Genomic DNA, 21,035 nt, shown 5'->3' with positions numbered 1-21,035 from the left:
ACTTCTACGCATGCGCAAATACACATATCTTTAACAATGTTACTTTTTAAGTTTTTATGTGATACTTACCTCATATAGTAACGAATAATGCTAGAGAGCTATGTTTTGGTTTCGCTTCTAGCTGATGGCATTCAAGTCATTTATTTTTTTTTACTTTTGAAATCACTACTATATATTGGGTACAATATATTAATCAATAGAGTATTGGCTCTATGATAATAAGTACGAAATCTGCATAAATTAAAATATCACATTTAAGCGTATTTAGTGTCACTAAGACATGACATAATTTCATAATAATAATAATAATAATAATAGAACGTAATTTCCAATGATCTAGTTTAAATATCTTATCGTTCTTAGGTAAAATATGCACTGTAATTTATAATAGTATTAAATTATTAAAGATTACTTATTGCAGTTGGAAAATATTCCAATTCTAAATTGACTTTTCATTTTTCAACCAATTTTGAATGTATATGAAATTATTAAATTGCATAAAGGAGAATCATTATTTCTAAGAATCAGTCAATAGATATTTTTATCAAGCTTTTTGCGAAAATAAATTATCAGGGTTTTTTTTTTTCAGTTTTTACCTCGTTTTTGAAATATTGTTTCAAAAGCACGTGTATTTTGTAGAATGTCAATTGAAAAAAAAATTACACTCAGCATTTTTTTAAATGCTAAAGTAGTTTGTGATATTCTATGTTAGAAAAAAAAGTTCTTTTGAAATAATATTTATTAAAAACATTTATTTATTTACCAGATGAATTTAGGAGGGAAAATCCAAGAACCATTACTCTTGTTTATTTTTTCATTTTTCTGGCACGAGTTTCTTCCCTTGATATTTTTTCCCCCCAAGACAACAAGAATATCTACATAGAATTACTCGAAATACCATGAACATTCAAGTTGAATCTAGAATTATTGAAATTTTGTTGCTGTTCCCGATATTAATCATTAGAACTTATGGGTGAATCAGAAGAATAAGTGACTCGAATTCCGGGACAAACAGTGTCATATGAAATTCTTCTGGTACTTATTCAAATAGGTTACAAGAAAAAAAAAAAAAAGCAAATCTTTTCGGAACCTATGAGGAAGGATCTCTCTCTCTCTCTCTCTCTCTCTCTCTCTCTCTCTCTCTCTCACTCACTCACTCACTCACTCACTCACTCACTCACTCACACACACACACACACAGTAACTTTTATATAATAGAGATAATTGAGTGGAGTAGTTTTGATTACAATTTTCAGACCAAATGTAATTCATGGCCCTTAAATTATCAACTGACCTTAGTGTCTAAACTAATGACCCCCCCCCCCTTGTGAAACACGGGGGCGGGGTAAATAGATTACAAGGATATTATTTTTTTTTCTATTGTGTGTAAACTTTCATTTTAAACATAAAATATCTCTTTAATGGTAAAATCCATTGAAGAAAGCGGTCGGTGGTTCTATAAGAAAATAAAGCTGTGTACGCATTATAAATGTTTCTTTTCTGTGTCTTACGTTATACATTAGTACATTAGGGGTCATTTCGAGTTAAAAGTTTATTTACTGCACTCATCTGAACTAGAGAAAATCTTGATTTAAATGTGTATGTCTCGTCTAAATAACTAACGATAATTCTCTGATATGGCCGACCAGACGGAAAGTCAGATCGAGCGTACCGTGGCGTACCGCGTACCGGAAAACGAAATGAGACCAAATTGACGACTCGGAAATTCTAAAAGAAACAATTTAAACAAATTTTATTTTCTACTTAGGTAGAATAAATGCAACAACAACAACAACAACAAAAGAAAACATGGAAAATAATTATAATTAATTAATTTTAATTAATTAATTTTTTTTTCAAATGTTTTTTTTTTTAAATTTTTTTGTTTTTCAATGTTTTTTATGTAGAATAAATGTACGCGATGCAGCAGCAAAGGATTTCACCGAATTTATTGGTTCCCACTCGCTCTCTCCACATAAATTCATCAAGATAGGAACTAAACAATTGTCAATTTGATCTCATTTCGTTTTCCGGTACGCTCGATCTGACTAAGAACCACCGACCGCTTTCAATGGATTTTACCTTATCTCTTTAATTTATGCTTTTGAATTCATTATTTTATTTGTGTTTATCATCTAACATTTCTGTCGCTCTCTCCCATAATTGAGTATAAACATAAAAACCACTTCCACTGAAAATGTCTTCCTAAAATCGGCTCTCCCTCAAAATTATGTCGCCCAAATTACAACTCCTAAAGGGAACTCTCCACTCCAAAGTGTTAGCAGCAGATTATAAATGACCAAATATCAGATCCGTTCCAACAGACATGTTCAGACAACGTGCTGGAAGTTGACAAAATGCCATAAAACATGTTGAAGCAAATTTGATCGGATTTTGTAAATACAAATGAAGCAGAACATGGCTGGAAAGTTTGGAAGGATACATTCACCATCACACACGACAAATATAGTTGCTATGCATAGAAAACACCAAAACACTTTGCATGTATAAAATTAAAAACGTTAAATCATAATACTGCAATTATAGTTCTCCAAAATTTAATGAACTTTCAGGAGACCATGTATCAGTCTTAAGTTCATAAGTTATTTTGGCGCAAGTCCACACTTCAACCTAAATAAAAATAGAAAACAAAATACAAAAAAAATCACAAATTGATCAAGTAGTTTTATTTGTAACTAAGAAAATTAAATTTTATGAGTAAGTAAAAGCAAAGGGCAGATAACTGCACAATAATTCAAACTTACGATATCAGCCTTGTAATGCTAACGATTTAATAATATACAGAAAAAAATCAACTGGCCTTGTAATTAAAACAAATGGTATGAGAATGTAACAGTTCAATGAAATCCTAAAAACATGCACACATTTTGAAGCAGAAAGACATTTGCATTTTTTTAAATACAATCAGTACTTTGTGTAAATAATCATTAATTTGAACTTTTTTGTCAATTTTGAATAGAATCTAATGAAATCAATTTTAAATATATGTAAAAAAAAAAATTGAAAATCTTATCCCTGTGTTTAATTTTGCATCCTCACAATCTCATTTTTAATGTAAAGAAGTCCAGCTCTCCAGAAAAGGATATTCTAGGTGGAGAAAAGAAATTCTTCAGTTTAAAGATTTTCTCCTTAGAGGACAGAAATATTTAAGTATACACAGGCAAAACACTGAGAAAAATTAAATTTATGTTCTTTTTTTTTTAAAACTAATTAAAATTTAATAAAATCCAACATTTCTGAACAAATTTGATTTTTCCAGATAGATAAAAAAAAAAAAAAAACCTGAATTTTATCATATTAAAAGCAGAATAATATATTTTTTCAATAATTTTTAGAAATTTAAATTTGAAATTTTTTCAAAAAACCAATTTTTTCTCTCAAAAAGTAAACATTAAGCCAAGCTTAAATATTTAAAAAAAAAAAAATGTTTTTGAATCATTTAAACTATTTTTATGGCTAAATAATCTTAGAATGATTTGCTATAAGAAAATGCAAAATTATCAGGATATTAATACCTGAAAATAATTCCTTTTTTTATGACAAGTCAATAATGTAAATTGAGAGATGCCATCTTGAATTGTAAGCTTTTTAAAACTATGGAAACTGATAACAATTACAAAAAACTAAACTTGCTTTGTTTTCTGATATTTATTTTACGTTAACTATAAATTTGTGGTATCATATTTATTCTAATATCATTTTTAGTCTGTTCTTATAATTTTCAAATTTTTCTTATTTTCCACAGAATAAAGTAAAAAAAAAAAAAATAATACTTGATCATTTTTGTATAAAATAAATAAAATGATATTGGGTTCTCTATTTCTAGTGTCATTTTTTTCTCGCTCTCATGTCCCTATTCCGAATTCGTAGACATGAGCTGGCACAAGGTCTTGTTTTAGAAGTACTTCCTCAATATTTTACTATTCAATTATTGAAATGATATATTTTGATTACGTGCCGTTTCAAAAATCAGTTCGCTTTATTTGTGCCCAACAAAACCTTCTTGGTTGTCCTTTCTATTACATGCGTGTCTCATGTCAAACACATGAACTCTTATCTTTTTTTTTTTTTTTTTTTTATATATCGAATGACTTGCCCTTCTTGATCATTGACGCATTATCTTAAAAACATCACTTGTACCTGTCATAACAAATTATAAAATAGTTTCCTCTTGCCGCCTTTATATTTGCTATTTCTTGAGTTAGATTTTAGTTCTTCACATTTTTTAAGTTTTTTCAATCCATTTAGTTTCTGCGAAGATAATATCGATATACTATGTTATGTATTTATAATACTAATATTTTAATTTTTTAGTTAATATTATGCAAGCTAGATGAATTAATATTATTTGAACTATTTGGCCCCTTGACAAAGGCGTGATTGGACCTAGTAATTCACTCCTGTTTGCATCTTTTCAAATACCACACCTTAGATTTTTTTGAAATTTTGCACAAACATTAATCATGGTGAAAGTAAATTTTTTATCTGAACGGATTTTCTAGGATAACTCTGGTTGCCCCCCAGGGGGCATTATATAGATAACATTGCTCCCAAATCGTTCATCTGCACGTGCCTTGGATTGTTTTCTATTTTTAAATTTTGCACAAACATTAGTCATGGTGAAAGTAATTTTTTTACTCGTGGAGGGCGACCCCACATGCTCGGTTTGTTTTTCAAGGGAAAGTCGATCCTTTAAACACTACAGGAATTTGAGTTGAGTGTTTGGTTTATAAACCCATCTTTATTTTATGTCATAGATGAATTACATGCATGTATGTATGCATGCATGTATGTATGTATGTATGTATGTATGTATGTAATGTGTGTATCAATTATAAGAAACAAAAAAAAGAAGTAAATTTAGTTTTTCATTCATGAAAAAAAAAGTTGAATTCAGTCATAAAAAAACATGCCTGTCGTCCGAAGTCAAAATATACGTTCTCTCATGCAAATTGTTCTGATATTACACTTCATCTTTTCTGCCTCCGGTCAATGAACACGACTTTGTGTAAGTAAATAGAAACTTGCTTTTAAAGTTTGAAAAAAACCCTATCCTGCCTTGACAGAGTACAAAATAGACTTTGTGGTTTAGTGGGGGGATGCCCTTTTCTCTTCCCTGCAACCTCTCTCCCACAGAAGAGACGTTGCGAGCCTGTCTTTGTTTTATCGTTATTTCCATGGCAGGTGCTCACCTGAGCTCCAATCCCTCGTTCCCCCTCGCCAATCTTTCACGAGAAACACCCGTCTGGCTGAAACTACTGTCAATAATTTTCCCCACTCTTTATCTGTGCCTAAATCAAAACGTAGATTCCATGAACAAAGCTTCTTTCTTAGAACTGCACGCCAGTGGAACTCTCTGCCGCTTGCCTGTTTCCCACCTGACTACAACTTGGACGTCTTCAAGTCCAACATAAACAAACTCCTGGCAAACCGCCCCCTTAAGTAAGACACTCTATCAAAACCCCCAATACTAATGATTACTACAATACTATCTCATTGATTACTGTACACGCAATAACCCTTATCCCTGAGTGGGCTTCGGGCCTTGATAAGTGTTGACCCCCATGTAAAAAAACAAAAAAAAAAAAACAATAGTTCAAATTTATTCATTTTGCACAACGGACGCTATAGACATAGATGGTCCTTATTCATGAAATTCTTTTATTTGGATAAGCAACTCTGGTGTTTCTCATCTTCTCTCACAGACTCCTTGTCTTCCTTGAATTTCTTCTACTACTCAAAAACTGACGTTTGATTCATGCAAGCTCAAAATCAGTCAGAAGCATTCTATACGTTTCTGTGGAATTTTTTTCCCAAGTTTAAAACAGAATATCGTTTTTCTAAAGTGTCCCCACGTCCAAATTACATTTTCGAAATTCACCAGCTGTGACAATCAGACTTTGGTAGGATGTATTCCAATTCCTTCTGCAGTTGTTCATTTGATACTGCATAACCATGTTGGCACACCGGGTCCTGCGAGATCACCAAAGTTAATCAACTTTAAACCTGGTCAGTACTGAATGGCTGATCATTTAGGACTTCCAGGTACCATATGTGCTCTCCACTCATCTCAACATTGTTTCCTTGCTACTGAACTCAAACGGTACCGATTCAGGAGAGGTGTGGATTGTGCAACCTTTGCCTCACAATTATATCCGCAACTGTCCCTACAGGTGATATCCTTTGTCTTTCGAGACTGAATGGTGGCATCGATCAATTTTCATTTGCACCTGAAATCATAGAAATTGGTCTCATAGAATACTGAATTTTTCAAGAGTTTCCAATAGTTTTAAATGCCTGTACGAAACATATTTGTTCTTATAAATTTGAAAGTTTTGGAAAGAAAACCAGTTTCATTTTTAAGTTTCTGATTCTTGTGATGTCCTTATTAATGTGTGAAGTCAAATTATTTGATTGTCATTCAGCTTTTTCCTTTCTTCAAATGGCAGCAAGTACAAACAGATTCGAATGTAAATGGATCAGCATCGAAGTAATGGTGCACTTTTTTCACTCCAACCTGTTTCCACATGCATTTTCATGACATTTCGAGGGGGAGGGACACTTTTTCAGCTGATCAACTGCATTGCTTTTCTTTTTTTTTTTTTTTTTTTTTTTTTTTTTGGTCGCTTAATGAAATTTATATTTTTGCCACATGGCTATCACTGATTCATAAATATTAGCAACTAGCACAACTGTGGAGCTCAAATATTCGACTTTGGAATTTTAAAAGTATAGATGCCAACCTGACAATTATTATTTATAGCCTATTCATTTTAAAGAAAATGAACACGTTTTTCAAGTCTGTAAATCAAATATTTTTTTTTCCTGAAGAATTGAATGTGGAAACCTCTCAATTCAGTTATTAGTCATGTTTCTGAATTTTTGAGATTAGGGTTGATAATTTGTATTATTTGGACTACTGTTCTCATCTTGAATGTTGTTTTTCATAACGTTTCCATGACTGTAATCTCCAATCTTTTTCAGGGTAAAGTATTTTGTCAAATCCAGTTGTAAGTGAGGCTTTTGTGGAGATTGAAGGTTCAATCTTCAGTTGTAAATGATATTCAGAATACAATTGCAAATTACTTAAGACTTCTACCCAGTCATAACTGACAGAATCATGCTATCCTTCCATTAATTAAATAAAGGGTTCCATTGAGAAATTCCATGCAGATTCCAGAGTTTGACAGAAAGATTCCAAAGTTTGACCATTCTAATTGTCTTCACTTCTTAAAATGAGAGATTGGCTCTGATTGCAACTCCGCATCACAGCTGTGTGAATTAACGAACATAATTTATTGAAAATGATATTCTTTAAAAGAAGTTCCACTTCTGAAGCTTTAAAAAATAATTTCAAAAGAAAATAAAACGAGTTGCTTGTTAGATAAGCAAAACAATAAATTGCTCTATTCAACAAATGATTGCAAAGTTTCATTTGGTTGTAAATCAACTTTTATTTGATTTGTCCTCGATGGTCGTACATCTAAACAATATGATATAAATGCGGGAGTGCCTTAAGGGTCTATCCTTGGACCTCTATTATTCCTAATATTCATAAATGACCTCCTCGACAAAATTGTCTGTGAGATGGGTATATATGCTGATGACACCACACCCTATAACAGACACAACAGGAAAACAAATGAACACATATCTAAAAAAATTGCAGAAACACTAGAGTATAACCTCCAATCTGTAGTGGAATGGGGGCAAAAATGGATGGTCACATTCAATGCTGCCAAGACTAAACTTGTTTCTCTCAATAACTACAAGAAACCTTCTCTACCACCAATAGCAATGGCCAAAGGCCAAAGACTCTTTATCTGAAAGTACATCTTTTAAACTCCTCTGTCTAACGTTCATAGGAAACATCTTACATAGAGAGCATTGCCAGGACCGCTGCAAAAAAGGTAGGTTCTCTCTACCGTACTAGAAAACTACTAACGCCCAAAAGTATCCTGTACCTCTATAAGGCCACCATTCGCTCATGTATGGAATATTGTTATATTTAGGCTGGTTCATCTGCTACTAGTCTCTCTCTCCTAGATAAGGTTCAAAAGAGAGTCGTCAACCTGATAGGTCCTGAACTGTTATCTAAGCTTCAGCCTCTGTCCGACCCGACGAAATGTAGCATCCCTCTGCCTGTTCTACAAGTACTTTAATGGTGAATGCTCTGACGAACTGCAAGCACTTGTACCCCCTCGACGTAAATACCTCTGACAAACCTGACAAGCAGCAAAATCCCACCCCTTCACAGTTGAGATCCCTAGATGTAAGAGAGCCTTCTACTCCAGTAGTTTCTTCCCCTAATCATTAGACTTTGGAATTCCCTTCCGGGTTCCTACTTCCCCAACTGTACTGACATGCAGAAGTTCAAGTGTAATGTGAACGGACATCTTGCTGCCCATCTCCCCACATAGTACCCCTGTAGCTAATGTCCCTGATAGTAGCTCCCTACATCAAAGTGGCAAAATCCCCACAACAGAATCGCTTGGATTTAAACTTGACAATTTCATAGTTTGTAAGAGTATCCATTCAGCCAATGATGCACACAAATCCAAATCAGATTTATCCAAAACTTATTTTATAGAAATGAGCACAGTCGGCTTCATCTTATACATGTTTGACATGTCAAACATGTTTGACATACTGTTATGTGTTGAACAAGAAATTAAAGTCGCAAAATTTATTTTACAAACAGGAATTTTAAATATTTGTGCAAAATTCTTCAAAAATATATTTCTGGTTGATGATTGTTTAAAACTCATTTCTATGTCTACTCTTAAAATCTCACTGCAGCTTGACTTTTTGCAGATTTCGTAAGCAATCTAAATCCTGTTGGAAGTTTTCAAACAATAAAAGTCGAGTTGAGGATTTTTTTTTACTACTTAGTTTCTATTGCATGAAAAGCCTGGAGATAGGTCCCAGATGGTTAAATATTCTACTTTTTCAGTTGTTGAGTTTTGCATTGCTTGCACGAATCTGCCTTTTGGCGGATGCTCAGATGCCTGTTCGCCATTTAGTTTAGTCCATGGCATCCCCTATGTAAAATTACCAAGCTTTCAAGTTCTCTTTGATAGATGCAGCCCAAGTTTTGCATGGCGGCCAACAGCAGACAAGCCATGAACTGCAGGCTCTTGTTTATTCATCACCATTGTGCTTGATGTGACACAACCAGCAGAGATGCTTCTCACATAGTGCTACATTCAGAGAGATGAGATTTGGAGTTTTCTGTAGAAAGCAGATTTACTGATTTGCCCAGTTGCAAACCATGCCTCACTTACACTCACAAAAGTTGTTGATTATATAGGACTCTGAGAGGTCAGCCCCTGCTGTCATTTTAATATGATGTACAACTGGAAATTTAAATAAATTTCTTTTAATATTATGTATATCAAATCCATTGCCAAGGTCACTGGAAAAATGGTGGGATCCTTCTACCGCTCCAGTAGATATCTCACTGCTGATGCAATTCTCTACCTATATAAAAGCCAGGTACAGCCAATGATGGAGTATTGTTGCCACATCCGGGCAGGAGTTGCTAGAAGCAGCTTATCCTGCCTTGACAGAGTTCAAAATAGACTTTGTAGCTTAGTAGGGGATGGCCTTTTCTCTTCCCTGCAACCTCTTTCCCACAGAGTGAGACATTGTGAGTCTCTGCTTTATCCTTATTTTCATGGCAAGTGCTCAGCTGAGTTTCAATCTGTGGTCCTCCCTTGTCAAACTTTCATGGCGAACACTACTCTTTATCTGTGCCTAAACCTAAATGTAGATTCCATGAATAAAGCTTCTTTCTTAGAATTGCACACCTGTGGAACTCTCTTCCGATTGCCTGCTTTCCAGCTGACTACAATCTGATTGTCTTCAAGTCCAACGTAAACAAGTTCTTGATGAACCGTCCCCCTAAGTAATCCAATTTACAAAATTCCCACTGCTTATGTTTACTACGCTATAATCACATTGACTAATGTATACATATTAATCCTTATCCTTGAGTGGCCTCCTGGCATTGATAAGTGGTGATTCCTGTGTAAAAAAAAAAAAAAATAAAATAAATAAATAAATGTACAACTCAACCTTGTGAAACTCTTGACAAATTGATTTTGTTGAAATGAAATTATTCAGATTATTGTTATGCTCTCCTGTAATTGAACCATTGTTATACAGGCTAGCTGTTCAATTGTTAATGGCTAAATTTCCATTCAACTTTAAATGCATGAAAACTCTTTCAAAACATTAAAGATTCACTTAAGGTAGTTAAGTGGGGGAAGAGGTAAAAAAAAAAAAGGTAGTTAACTTTAGTTCCAGAGTTCTAATTTCAAATGTCTAATTCATGCAAATATTATTTTTGAACTTAAGTTTATAATTTCTTGCATGACAAATGTTTCTAAGTAGAAATAGGAAAATCCATTTAGGAAGATCATTATGAAATGTAAAAAAATACACAAAATATTCAAAAAACAATTGTTTTATATCATATTTTGTGTCTTATGTGTGAGTGAGCGTGAATTTGTATGTGCTGGATAAACTCTTATATTTATCTTCCTTTCACAGTGGGATGATGTGACATAAGGTTCAGAATGTGCAATTTGAAGAGCTAGTGCCCTAGTGGAAAAGCATTCTGGCCTGCAAAAAAAATGCTTCAGCATTCCTTGGTAATGGCGCTTTAGCCAACTAACAAACTAACCCCTTCTCAAAGGAAGAAAGCAAAGCCTAGGAGGGTGGAACTCCTAGAACTGCACATGACCAAAGTCATACTTAAGTAAATAGAGAACAGTTGATTATACTCTGTTGGCTTTAGTGGCGAGGGAAAACTGCCAAGTGAGCTCTACTAAATTAATGAACTTATGAATTACAGGATATATATTCTATGCCACAGGATTGGTAACATCGACAGATTATTTTGTAAAATTTATCATTTAAGGTATGTGTCCCATAAACTCCCCCCCCCCGCTCCGCACACAGAAAAAATAAAAAGCTAATACTATATATATTGCTTATTTATACTTGTCTTAGTATGGTGATGCTTCTAGTTATATATATGTACTAGTATGTCTGCCCGGTATTGCTTGTGTAATTAAAATAATGATGAAAAAGAAAAAAAAAAAATCATTTCTTAATATTAGAAAGCAAAGTAAAAAAAAAAGGGGACTATTTAAAGTTACCAGATATACTACGAAGAAATGACCAAAAGAATGAAATATTCAGGATAAACAGATGACAAAGATAAATATGGATATTATTGGAGAGAAGTTCATTTGAAATGACAATGAAGTGTTTGCAACAAATGAACAGGAAAAGAGAAATGTTATAAGAAATTATTAAATACCGAGTTTTGATGGAATTATGAAAATCTTGAAATTGCAGCAGCAGCACTATCCTGCCCAGCAATTAGAATTGAGAAAGTAATCGTACAAGAAGTTGTTAATAAGATGGAGACCAGGAAGACTGACTTTCATGCATCGTTGCAAAAATGTTGCAGGTGAAATGGGTATCAAAATGATCAAACTTGACAAGTCAGATCATACAATAAGTTGAAAGACTAGAAACTTAGCAAAATTCTGAATTGTTAGAAAAGGAAAGTATTTGATTTGAGGCAAATACAAAACCATTGAAGTGGATTATCTAAAATCTTCCATACAATATTTTTTATGTTATGAAATCTGCTTAAAAGTGTTTTCTACAATAAGATTTTTAAAAAATGGTAGCATTTGCCACTTTTAAATAATTTCCAAACATGCAGATCAGTATAGATGTGAATTTGAGCAATGATATTTTGTTTATTTCTGAGATTTACTTTTCTTTTTCTTTTTTTTCCTTTCAGATATTTTCTATGTAATGGAAAAGAATATATCGAACGAACACATGGTATGTATGTCTAAATCTATTAGATACAAATATTCAAGAATATAATGGTGCAACGAGATGAACGAGAAGTGTTTGTTTCATAACTACTCGAAAAATTTCTCTCCAACCTTTGACACAGAGTCCAAAGTGTTTCTAATTTAGTTGTTTTACGTCACTTTTCTAAGTGGCTGGCTTACTAGTAACAAACGATGCAGCCAGTACATCAGTGAAGACTGCCGCCAGCAAAGCATTTTTAGGGCATATTTTTCCACTGTAAAAAATATGCCCTAAAGATGCCATATTTATTATATTTTTCCACGGTTAAAAATATTAAGCTAAAATAACTTTATTTAACGTAGAAATGGATTAATGACTTAGATGTTAAGATTACAAAAGAGAAAATGATGGTTGCGCCAAAGATGAGGTTTTTTGCGTTGATAGTGAATTTGTAAAAAATTTAATTTAAAATTTATTTCTCCACACTGGCAGAGTAAGACAGTGTTGGTTTTTAATGTGAGGAAAATCCAGCTCCCCTCAAAAAGGGCACCCTGGATTAAAACAAAATTAAAAATTGCCTCAGTGTAGAATGATCTCTCCACTGACTAAGGACAGAAAAGCTAAGTGCAGCATCAACACAGATACTACACTTTGCTCATAGTCGTGTTTTGAGTTTTTTTTGTTTTTTTTTTACACGGGGGTCACCACTAATCAAGGCCCGGAGGCCACTCAGGAATAAGGGTTATTGCGTGTACAGTAATCAATGGGATAATTTCGTAGTAATCCCTAGTAATTGAGATCTGATAAAGTGTCTTACTTAACGGGGCGGTTCCACAGGAACTTGTTTATGTTGGATTTGAAGACATCCAAGTTGTAGTCAGGTGGGAAACATGCAAATGGGAATTCCACAATCGTGCACTTGTGAGAAAGAAACTCTGCTCATGGAATCTACGTTTTGATTTAGGCACAGATAAAGAGTGGGGAAAATTATTGACAGTAGTTTCAGCCAGACGGGTGTTTCTTGTGAAAGATTGGCGAGGGGGGGGGGCGAGAGATTGGACATCAGGCGAGCACTTGCCATGGAAATAACGATAAAACAGACATGTTCACAACGTCTCTTCTGTGGGAGAGATGCTGCAGGGAAGAGAAAAGGGCATAGTCACCATACCACTTCTTCCAGCCTCAAAGAAAAACGTGATCGATAAATTTGCCTTATTCTGAGTAAATTTTTCATCAAAAACATGAAGCTCTTTGATAATTATCATTATTGCATTGCTAAAAAAATCTTACCCTTTTTTAAAAATTTTTTAAAAACTCTTTTCCACCCCAAACAAGACAAGGCATATTGCTATTTGAAATTAAAGGGAAGCAGGAAGCAAGGAGGGAATTCCAAATTCTAATAAGTCATAGGAAGAAACTATTAGAATAGGCTTTTGAGTATCTACGGGCCTCATCAGTGAAAGGGAGAGATTTTGCTGCTTGTCGGATTAGTTGAGAGTATGTATATCGAGGAGGCACAAGTGCTATGAGCTCATCAGAACAAATTCTATTAAAGTACTTGTAAAACCGGTACAGGTATGTAACATTCCGGTGATGGGATAGAAGTTGGAGCTTGTCTGACAGTGCGGAACTTAGTAGATTTGAGATTATTTTTGGAGCGTGTCTAACAATGAGAGCCTAGTAGTAGATGCAATAGTCCAGATATGACGACAACACTCAACGCATGGACAAATTGTGGCTTTGTAAAGATATGGGATGCTCTTTCGTATGAGTAACTTTCTAGCATAGCAGAGGGGGTGGCCACCGTCCTTGCAGCAGCCTGGGCAATGTCCACAATGTATTTGTTCTAATTCATGTTGCCTGTGACTTTTAGTCTGAAAAGTAAAAGTTTGATTTTCTTACAGGGTTTTGTTATAAATAGTATAAGATATAATATGGTCTTTTCTATTTTGGAATGTCCAGCACAAATATCTGTAATTATCAGATTGTTGTCAAGAAAGAAGATATTTAATGCAGCTTTATGCAAGATAAGTTTCTTTATTTGTTGTTGAACTTTTTTTCTCTTCAATCTTTGTGATAAGTCAATGGTGCAGAATTGAACAAGATAATGAAGGTTGGTTAGAGTTATGAATCCCAATCAAACGACCTTTTCTTTCCCTGAATTTTCTTACATCTACAAATGTATTTTCACCATTAATCTTTGACCTCTCGCTGTCATGTACACTTTGACTTGGAACTTGAATTTCCCTGACGACACCCAATTATAAATGGGAAAATACTTATAACGAGTTGACTTATACAACATTCAATATATTACGTGTTAACCTTGTATATTATTATAAAAATCTTTCCTATAAAATTAATACCACCATTGGATTCCTCATAAAATTTTTCTCAAAGATGTTTGATCTTGGTATAAGGCTTTGTTTTCATTCGCATCCCCAAACAAAGAGATTGACAGGAACACTACATGTGCATTATAGATTTCTGTTACTAACATAACCAATATTTTGAATACTATCAAAAAGTTCAATAATTTTATTTAGTAGCTATCCCAACTGAAATGTTATTTCTCTTATTTCTAAACACTTTTAACGTGAACACAGATTGAAAATATATAAAATCATGCCACATCTATTTTGGTTTAATCATTAAATTATAATCATTTCAAAATTGCTAGAAATTAAAGAAAATTTGCCATCTTGTGCGCTATTAATCTAGAAGCCAAATTTCATGGTGTATAAAAAAAAAATGCTGGAAGAATCCTTACAAATGTATTATGTCATTAATTATAATGGAAGCAATGATTATTAGTTCCAACTAACCTAAACATTAAAAAAATGCTATTACTTTGCTTAAAAAATGTACAAAAATGACACAAAAGTGTAACTTTTTGATTGTTCATATAAAATTCATTTCAACAGCTAACACATTGAATCTTTTTAATATGATTCGTAGCACGGTAGAGATCAAAGATAGATTTTTCTTTTGATAGTAACCCCCCCCTACTTGGATTTGAATCATATCAAAATAAATACAATTTAATAAATTTCTTTCACTAACCTTTTTGACTTGGATTATTTTGTGTGGAAAAAAAAAAGCAACTTAAAAACTTTATATTAATCTCGTTATAATAATGATTGGCTCTTTTTAAGATAAAGTTGTTTTTACATGCATGGATATAGTGCACATATATAAAAACACACTCAAAACTAAATCACTTGTCACTGAAAATAATAAGTTGACGTTACCTGGAAAACAAACTATTGATGACACAAGAGAAAGAATTGCATTTTATAATAAAATTAAAAGTTAAATTTGTTTACATTCAAATTTTGTCAAAATAATTACAAAATAAACGAGATATCGCAAGTTGATACTGAAGGTAATTTACATTATATTTCTCTTGGTCTGCTTGTTTGTCCATTTCACTTTTTCTCTGAAATTTTTTATAGACTTTTTTGATAAGAATCAACAAACTAAGTATTATGGCATCTGACTCCTGTCTGGCATCAAGTGAAATGAATGGCACTCATCTTGGGGAAGCTCCATATTTTGACAAGCTTCTAGGTTTAACCTTTACTCCTGATTTGAAGTGGAACGCGTACATCAAATTCGTTGGCAAGGTCGTTGAAAAAATGGTTGGATCATTCTACTGCTTAAGTAGATATCTCACTGCCAATGCAATTCTCTTCCTGTACAAGAGCCTAGACATCTGTTAGAAGCAGATTATCCTGCTTTGATAGAGTTCAAAATAGACTTCAAAGCCTAGTGATAGCATTACAAGTGTGTGTACGCTGTATTTTTGTGGACATCAACAATATTACATACCTAATGTGCTTCAATAAGTCATATCTTTTTTATTTATTGGTCAATTTTTAAAAGAATTACATTGATGGAAATAGAATAAAATAAGCATTCCAACGATGTTAATTTATTTTTCTTTTATGCGTTCAATGTTTTTATGCTCCAAATTAAAAATGAAAAACGGTCAAAAATGACGACAGCATAAAGGAAAACTTTTTCAATGTTTACATTTTATACGTTACGTTTGGATACACATGCGCGAGGTCAAATTTGATTGGATATGGCTGAAATTTTACAGGCTATATAAACATAGAAGTCCATCTCTACTGGACTGATTTATGTTTTTACTACCACAGGAAGCAAACTTACGACCAAGCAAAGTGAACGAAGAATATTTCAAAATTGATAAGATACATCAGCATACATTATCCATTTTCATATAGTTATAGTTTCAGAATTATTTTCATGTATAATATGTAAATATTTGATAATTATTAATTGTGCGGAAATTTCTTTAAAATGTTATCTTTTATAGAAATTCAAATCCGCTTAACGGGTAAAACGGCTCGCTATGCGCTAATGCACTGACCAACACTGAGCTGACTATAGTATTCTTTTAAAAATAAAAAAATCTGTTTTTCTGCTTTCGTCTTACTAGTCATTTTTTATTCTGAGTTTGTCAATTTAAAAAAATTATTTTCAAGCTTTTCAAATTTTATTTGCAAGCAATATCAAGCCAACACTATTTTGTTGTTTTTAATGCTTTTAATACAATGTACTAAAAGCGTCAAAAAACAACAAAATGTACTAAGTACATGCATTTCTGTGATCATGCTATTTATAACTTTTTATTGTACTTCAGGTAGAATTGTTTTTTAGGGGTAAAAATAAATAAAAAAAGAAAACAAATATATAACAAATAAAAGGTACTTGTGTACTTATGTTACCATGCTGAAATAATGTTATTGTTTAGAAACCCATTCTTAACATGGGGAGGAAAGGTTGTTAATTATTCTGTACTTTCACCTAACAATTAAATAAAAAAAAGATATTGTGAAACTTGACTTTAACTTGAAAATACTATTTGAAAAAATAGCATGGTAACATAAGTGCATAAACACCCAAATATTACCAAAGGCAAGATAAGTTACTCTTCTGCCTAGATGGATAAGTTTTTAGTGTATTTATTTAATATAAAATGTTTGTTTATTTAAAAAGTTAGTGCCGAGCGTTACACAAGCACAAGAAAAATAGCCACATGATATCTCATGTCTTTGAAATCTCGACAACAACTTAGAAATATACAAAATACTGTTAAACCCAACCAATAAATGTCCTCCTGATATTTATTGGGTGGGTTTCTAATAGTATTTTGTATAATTTAAAAAAAATTTTTTTAACTCATTGGCAAGACCATTTTTTTTCAAATTTGTAAAACAAAACCGTTTTGTATTTTTGTTTAACTGAGGATATCTAAATAATAATAACAACAACAATAATTAGGCGATTCAATAAAGAATTTCATTCTGATGCATTTTGCAAATTTTTACTTTGTTTCCACCTTAACATTTTTCTTTAAAATGACTACCTTTTAAGGTTTTCGGGTATGCTGAAAACGAATATCGCATTTAAATTTTCCACAAATAAGTAGCTGCCCGGATATTAAGCAATGTCATTTCTTATGTTATTGCTGTTGCCATCTTGGTACGCGCATTTGCACATAGTTTCTCAGGGTCGTGTTTGCATGGACCAAGATGGCCACCAGCAATAACATAAGAAATGAAGTTGCTTAATATCCGGAAAACTACTTATTTGCAGAAAATTTAAATGCGATATTTGTTTTCAGCATACTCTAAATCTTATAAAAGTAATCATTTTAAATGTTAAGATGGAAACAAGATAAAGAATTACCGTTTTATTTCTTTGTTTACATAATTGAATTTTCAGTAAAACAACAGAATAGAAATGACAAAAATTATCATCAACTGGTGAATATATAGTTGCTGCTTATCAGGATTCCTTGTATTCTGGTACTGTGAAAGCTACATCAAGGATTCATGTAGAGTACAATTTATGATTGCATCTCAGAAAATAGGGGTATATTTTGGGCCAGATAGATTTATAAAATTGAAAATGGGACTGGTCCCAAAATGCATAAGTTCTGGTCGATTATGGGAATTTCCATCTTTTACAGAAATCCAAAATCTATATGAAAAATTTTCTTTGATTTATTTCTATCTACTCAATTTTTTTCTTTTCTTTGAGGAGAGTAGTAAATACTGGCCATGAATGCTCTTTTGGCATTCAATGGCTACATCCCAGATTAAGCTCTCCTTTGGTGGGGAGGCAAGTAAATACCTATTCTCAATAAAGCTATATTTAAATACCATTATAATACTTAGTTTTGTTCATGAATAGATACCCAGTGTTATGATACTATGCACCAGTTTAAAAAAAAATTGAAATTTGTACATCTGAATTTATAATTCATGGCTTATGGTAAAGAGATACATCAGATTTGACTGCATAATCAGAAAGAGCACACAATTTTACATAAGAGTACCAAGTTTCATGAGAATAGCTTGAAAAATAAATAAATGGTTGTGAAATTACCAAATTTCTTGAAATGTTGAGGTCCATAATTTAGCCCACTTTTTCTAAAGAAAAATGTCCACGGGAAAGCCTAAATTTTGGCACTTAAAATTCTCATAACTTTTGAACTACTGATGGTATTTGCATAATTCAAACGGTTTTAAGCATCTTTTACATAGCTCTTTTCATGCAAGTTGATAAAATAACAATTATCTAAAAAGAAAAAAATGAACTTGTAATGCTACTAGATGCCCTTTTCTCTTCTCTGCAACCTCTTTCCCACGTTGCGAGTCTGTCTCTGCTTTATCGTTATTTTCATGGCAAGTGCTCATCTGGGCTCTAATCTATGGTCCTCTCTTTCCAAACTTTCACGAAAACACTTGTCTAAATGAAGCCATTATCAATAATTTCCCTTCTTTATCTGTGCCTAAACCTAAATGTAGATTCCATGAACACATGGTCATCTTCAAGTCCAACATAAACAAGTTCTTGATGAGTCGTCCCTTTAAGTAATCTAATTTACCAAATTTTCACTACTAACTATTATTACGATATTGCCCCACATTGACTACTGTACACTCATTAATCTTTATCCTCAAGTGGCCTCTGGGGCTTGATAAGTGGTGACTCCTTTGTAAAAAAAAAAAAAAATCTGTTTGATGCATAATTAGGGATTGATACAAACTAATAGGGATTAGTATTTAATGCAAAAGTGGGCACAAATTTAACCATAATCAACCATCAGTTTGACATAAAACACTCATTTTAATTCAACAGTCTAAAACTTTTGCCCGTTTTTTAATGAGTTTAAAAGTTTCACTAATAACTAGTTTTTATAGTATGGCCTTTTTAATTCCATTCCTTAATAACTTGTTGGCAATTGAAAGAGATTCTTTTCGCTCTCTATGTGTTTTGACTTGTCTTCCACACATAGACTTTGCAATCATTAAATTTTAATATATTTCTTTCTATACCATTATTAGCTTTTACATACACCCTTCAACGTGCGAGGATGATAAACAAATGATTGATAACAGCAAAACGTAAATGGAAACACCAAGTTTGGACTTGTAATCAAGTTGAGTTTGGGTAAAAGTGCATAGTCCAGCAACTAGAAATTATTTCAACTTGGTTGAGCTACTTAACAGTTAAGGTCAACCTACTGCAAATAATTTGCAAAGACTGAAAAATAAAGATTAAAATGAGTAGGAATACTAAGAATAAATAACGCAATCAATAAAACTGATGACTTTCCTTTGCTGGGGACACCAAAAATGTTTGAAGATTCATTTCAGAGTGAAGATTTAATTGGTGCATTTACAACCCAGATGAAAACAATGTGTTCTTTTACCAACACTTTTCAATTGGCTGAGTCAACTTCGGTTGCTTTGAAGAGTTTCACTTGTAATTGTTTGTCACAACTTTGCCATCAAAGACTTAGACTAGACAGATGATATTAAGCTACATGGTCATATGTGTTTAGTTTGCATGTCATTGTTCTAGAGCAGTAAATGAAATTATTCTTTCCCTACTTCTGTGGGATCCTGTTACCTACTCCAGAATGAAAATGTTCATATACCCAGATATGATTGCGAGGGATGCTAATATTGAGAAACAGGACATGGAAGCAGTTATGCGGAACTGGGAGCGTATGAACTACGGTCAAAAGATGATGATAATGCCTTGGTGAAAAATTTGCTGATGTCCAGTCTCCTATTAATGCGATTCAGCATGTTGCACCGTAGATTGAAGTAAAAATATATTCCTTGGAGACAAAAATATGCTCGTTCAGCTCTGTTCAAAGTATTCTTCATCCTCAATCGTTCTTGAAGAGATAAAGAGCTTTAAATATCTTGGTGCCATCATCACGCTACTTTTCCATTAAAAATGCTATATTTTTGTAAAGACACAAGATTAAGCAATGAAATTTGTTATTTAAATGTATTTTTTGTGCAAGGAATCCAAATATGGTACTGAAAATCTCCAGAAATAAATGGTTTCCAAGTAATTTGCAATAAATGGACATAAACATACTGCAATACCTTAAAAAAATGTTAAAGAACTCAAAGTTGAATTGTAATGCATTTTATGTACAAGAAACTGAAATGTAATACTATGACTGTGTTTAAAAATGAATATATTGCAAAATTTCTTGGGTATTATTGTAGATTAACCCCCCCCCCCACTGCCTCTCCAAAATATGTGATTCTCCTTTTTTTCTTTTTCTTTTAAGCATTTATATATGAACACACTGAAAAATTGCTAGAAATAATTTATATATATATATATATATAAATAAAAGTGAACGTGTCCGTTTGTGTGTGTCTGTGTACATTTCCCTACGCAATAACTCTGTCAATTTTAAGTCTACAACTTGAAATTTGATATACATAGTACTGAGATTTGGGAAAATCTATGTGATCAGTTTCGGTTAGAAATTTGGCTTTTAAGGGGTCAAAGTTCAACGATTTGACCTTTGAGAACTCTACCAAACTCCTCCGATAATTTTGGGTCTAAAGACTTGAAATTTTAGATAAAGGTTCCTTGGACATGGATCTAACTTAATAACTTGATTTGAGCCCAAAACAATAAATTTTAAGGGGTCCTAATAGGGTTCAAAGTTAAAAAAATCGACTTTTTTTTTGCTCAGCATACACCTCCAAACACCAGGCCATTTTAGCATTTTAGAGCAGTTTATTTATTTCTCTATGCGAGACAAATCATATGTTTTTTGTTTTTGTTTCAGTAATTCACAAAACTCGTCGATTTCA

At 32.7% G+C, this 21,035-nt stretch overlaps 1 protein-coding gene across 3 annotated transcripts in view; it reads left to right on the top strand.

Annotated features, from left to right (window-relative positions):
* LOC145288107 (uncharacterized) overlaps positions 1-21,035 on the top strand; it is a 141,971-nt gene that overhangs the window by 41,355 nt on the left and 79,581 nt on the right. For all 3 annotated transcript variants that reach the window (XM_080136166.1, XM_080136167.1, XM_080136165.1), the window contains exon 2: positions 11,846-11,889. In XM_080136166.1, the coding sequence (XP_079992292.1) occupies positions 11,860-11,889 (30 nt within the window). In that variant the 5' untranslated portion in view covers positions 11,846-11,859. The remainder of the gene's footprint in view (positions 1-11,845; positions 11,890-21,035) is intronic.

This window comes from Euprymna scolopes, chromosome 11 (assembly GCF_053919585.1).
Source record: "Euprymna scolopes isolate OS-2025 chromosome 11, ASM5391958v1, whole genome shotgun sequence".
Lineage (NCBI taxonomy): Eukaryota > Metazoa > Mollusca > Cephalopoda > Sepiida > Sepiolidae > Euprymna > Euprymna scolopes.
The sequence above is the reverse complement of the archived record's forward strand: the minus strand, read 5'-3'. Positions and strand labels throughout refer to the sequence as shown.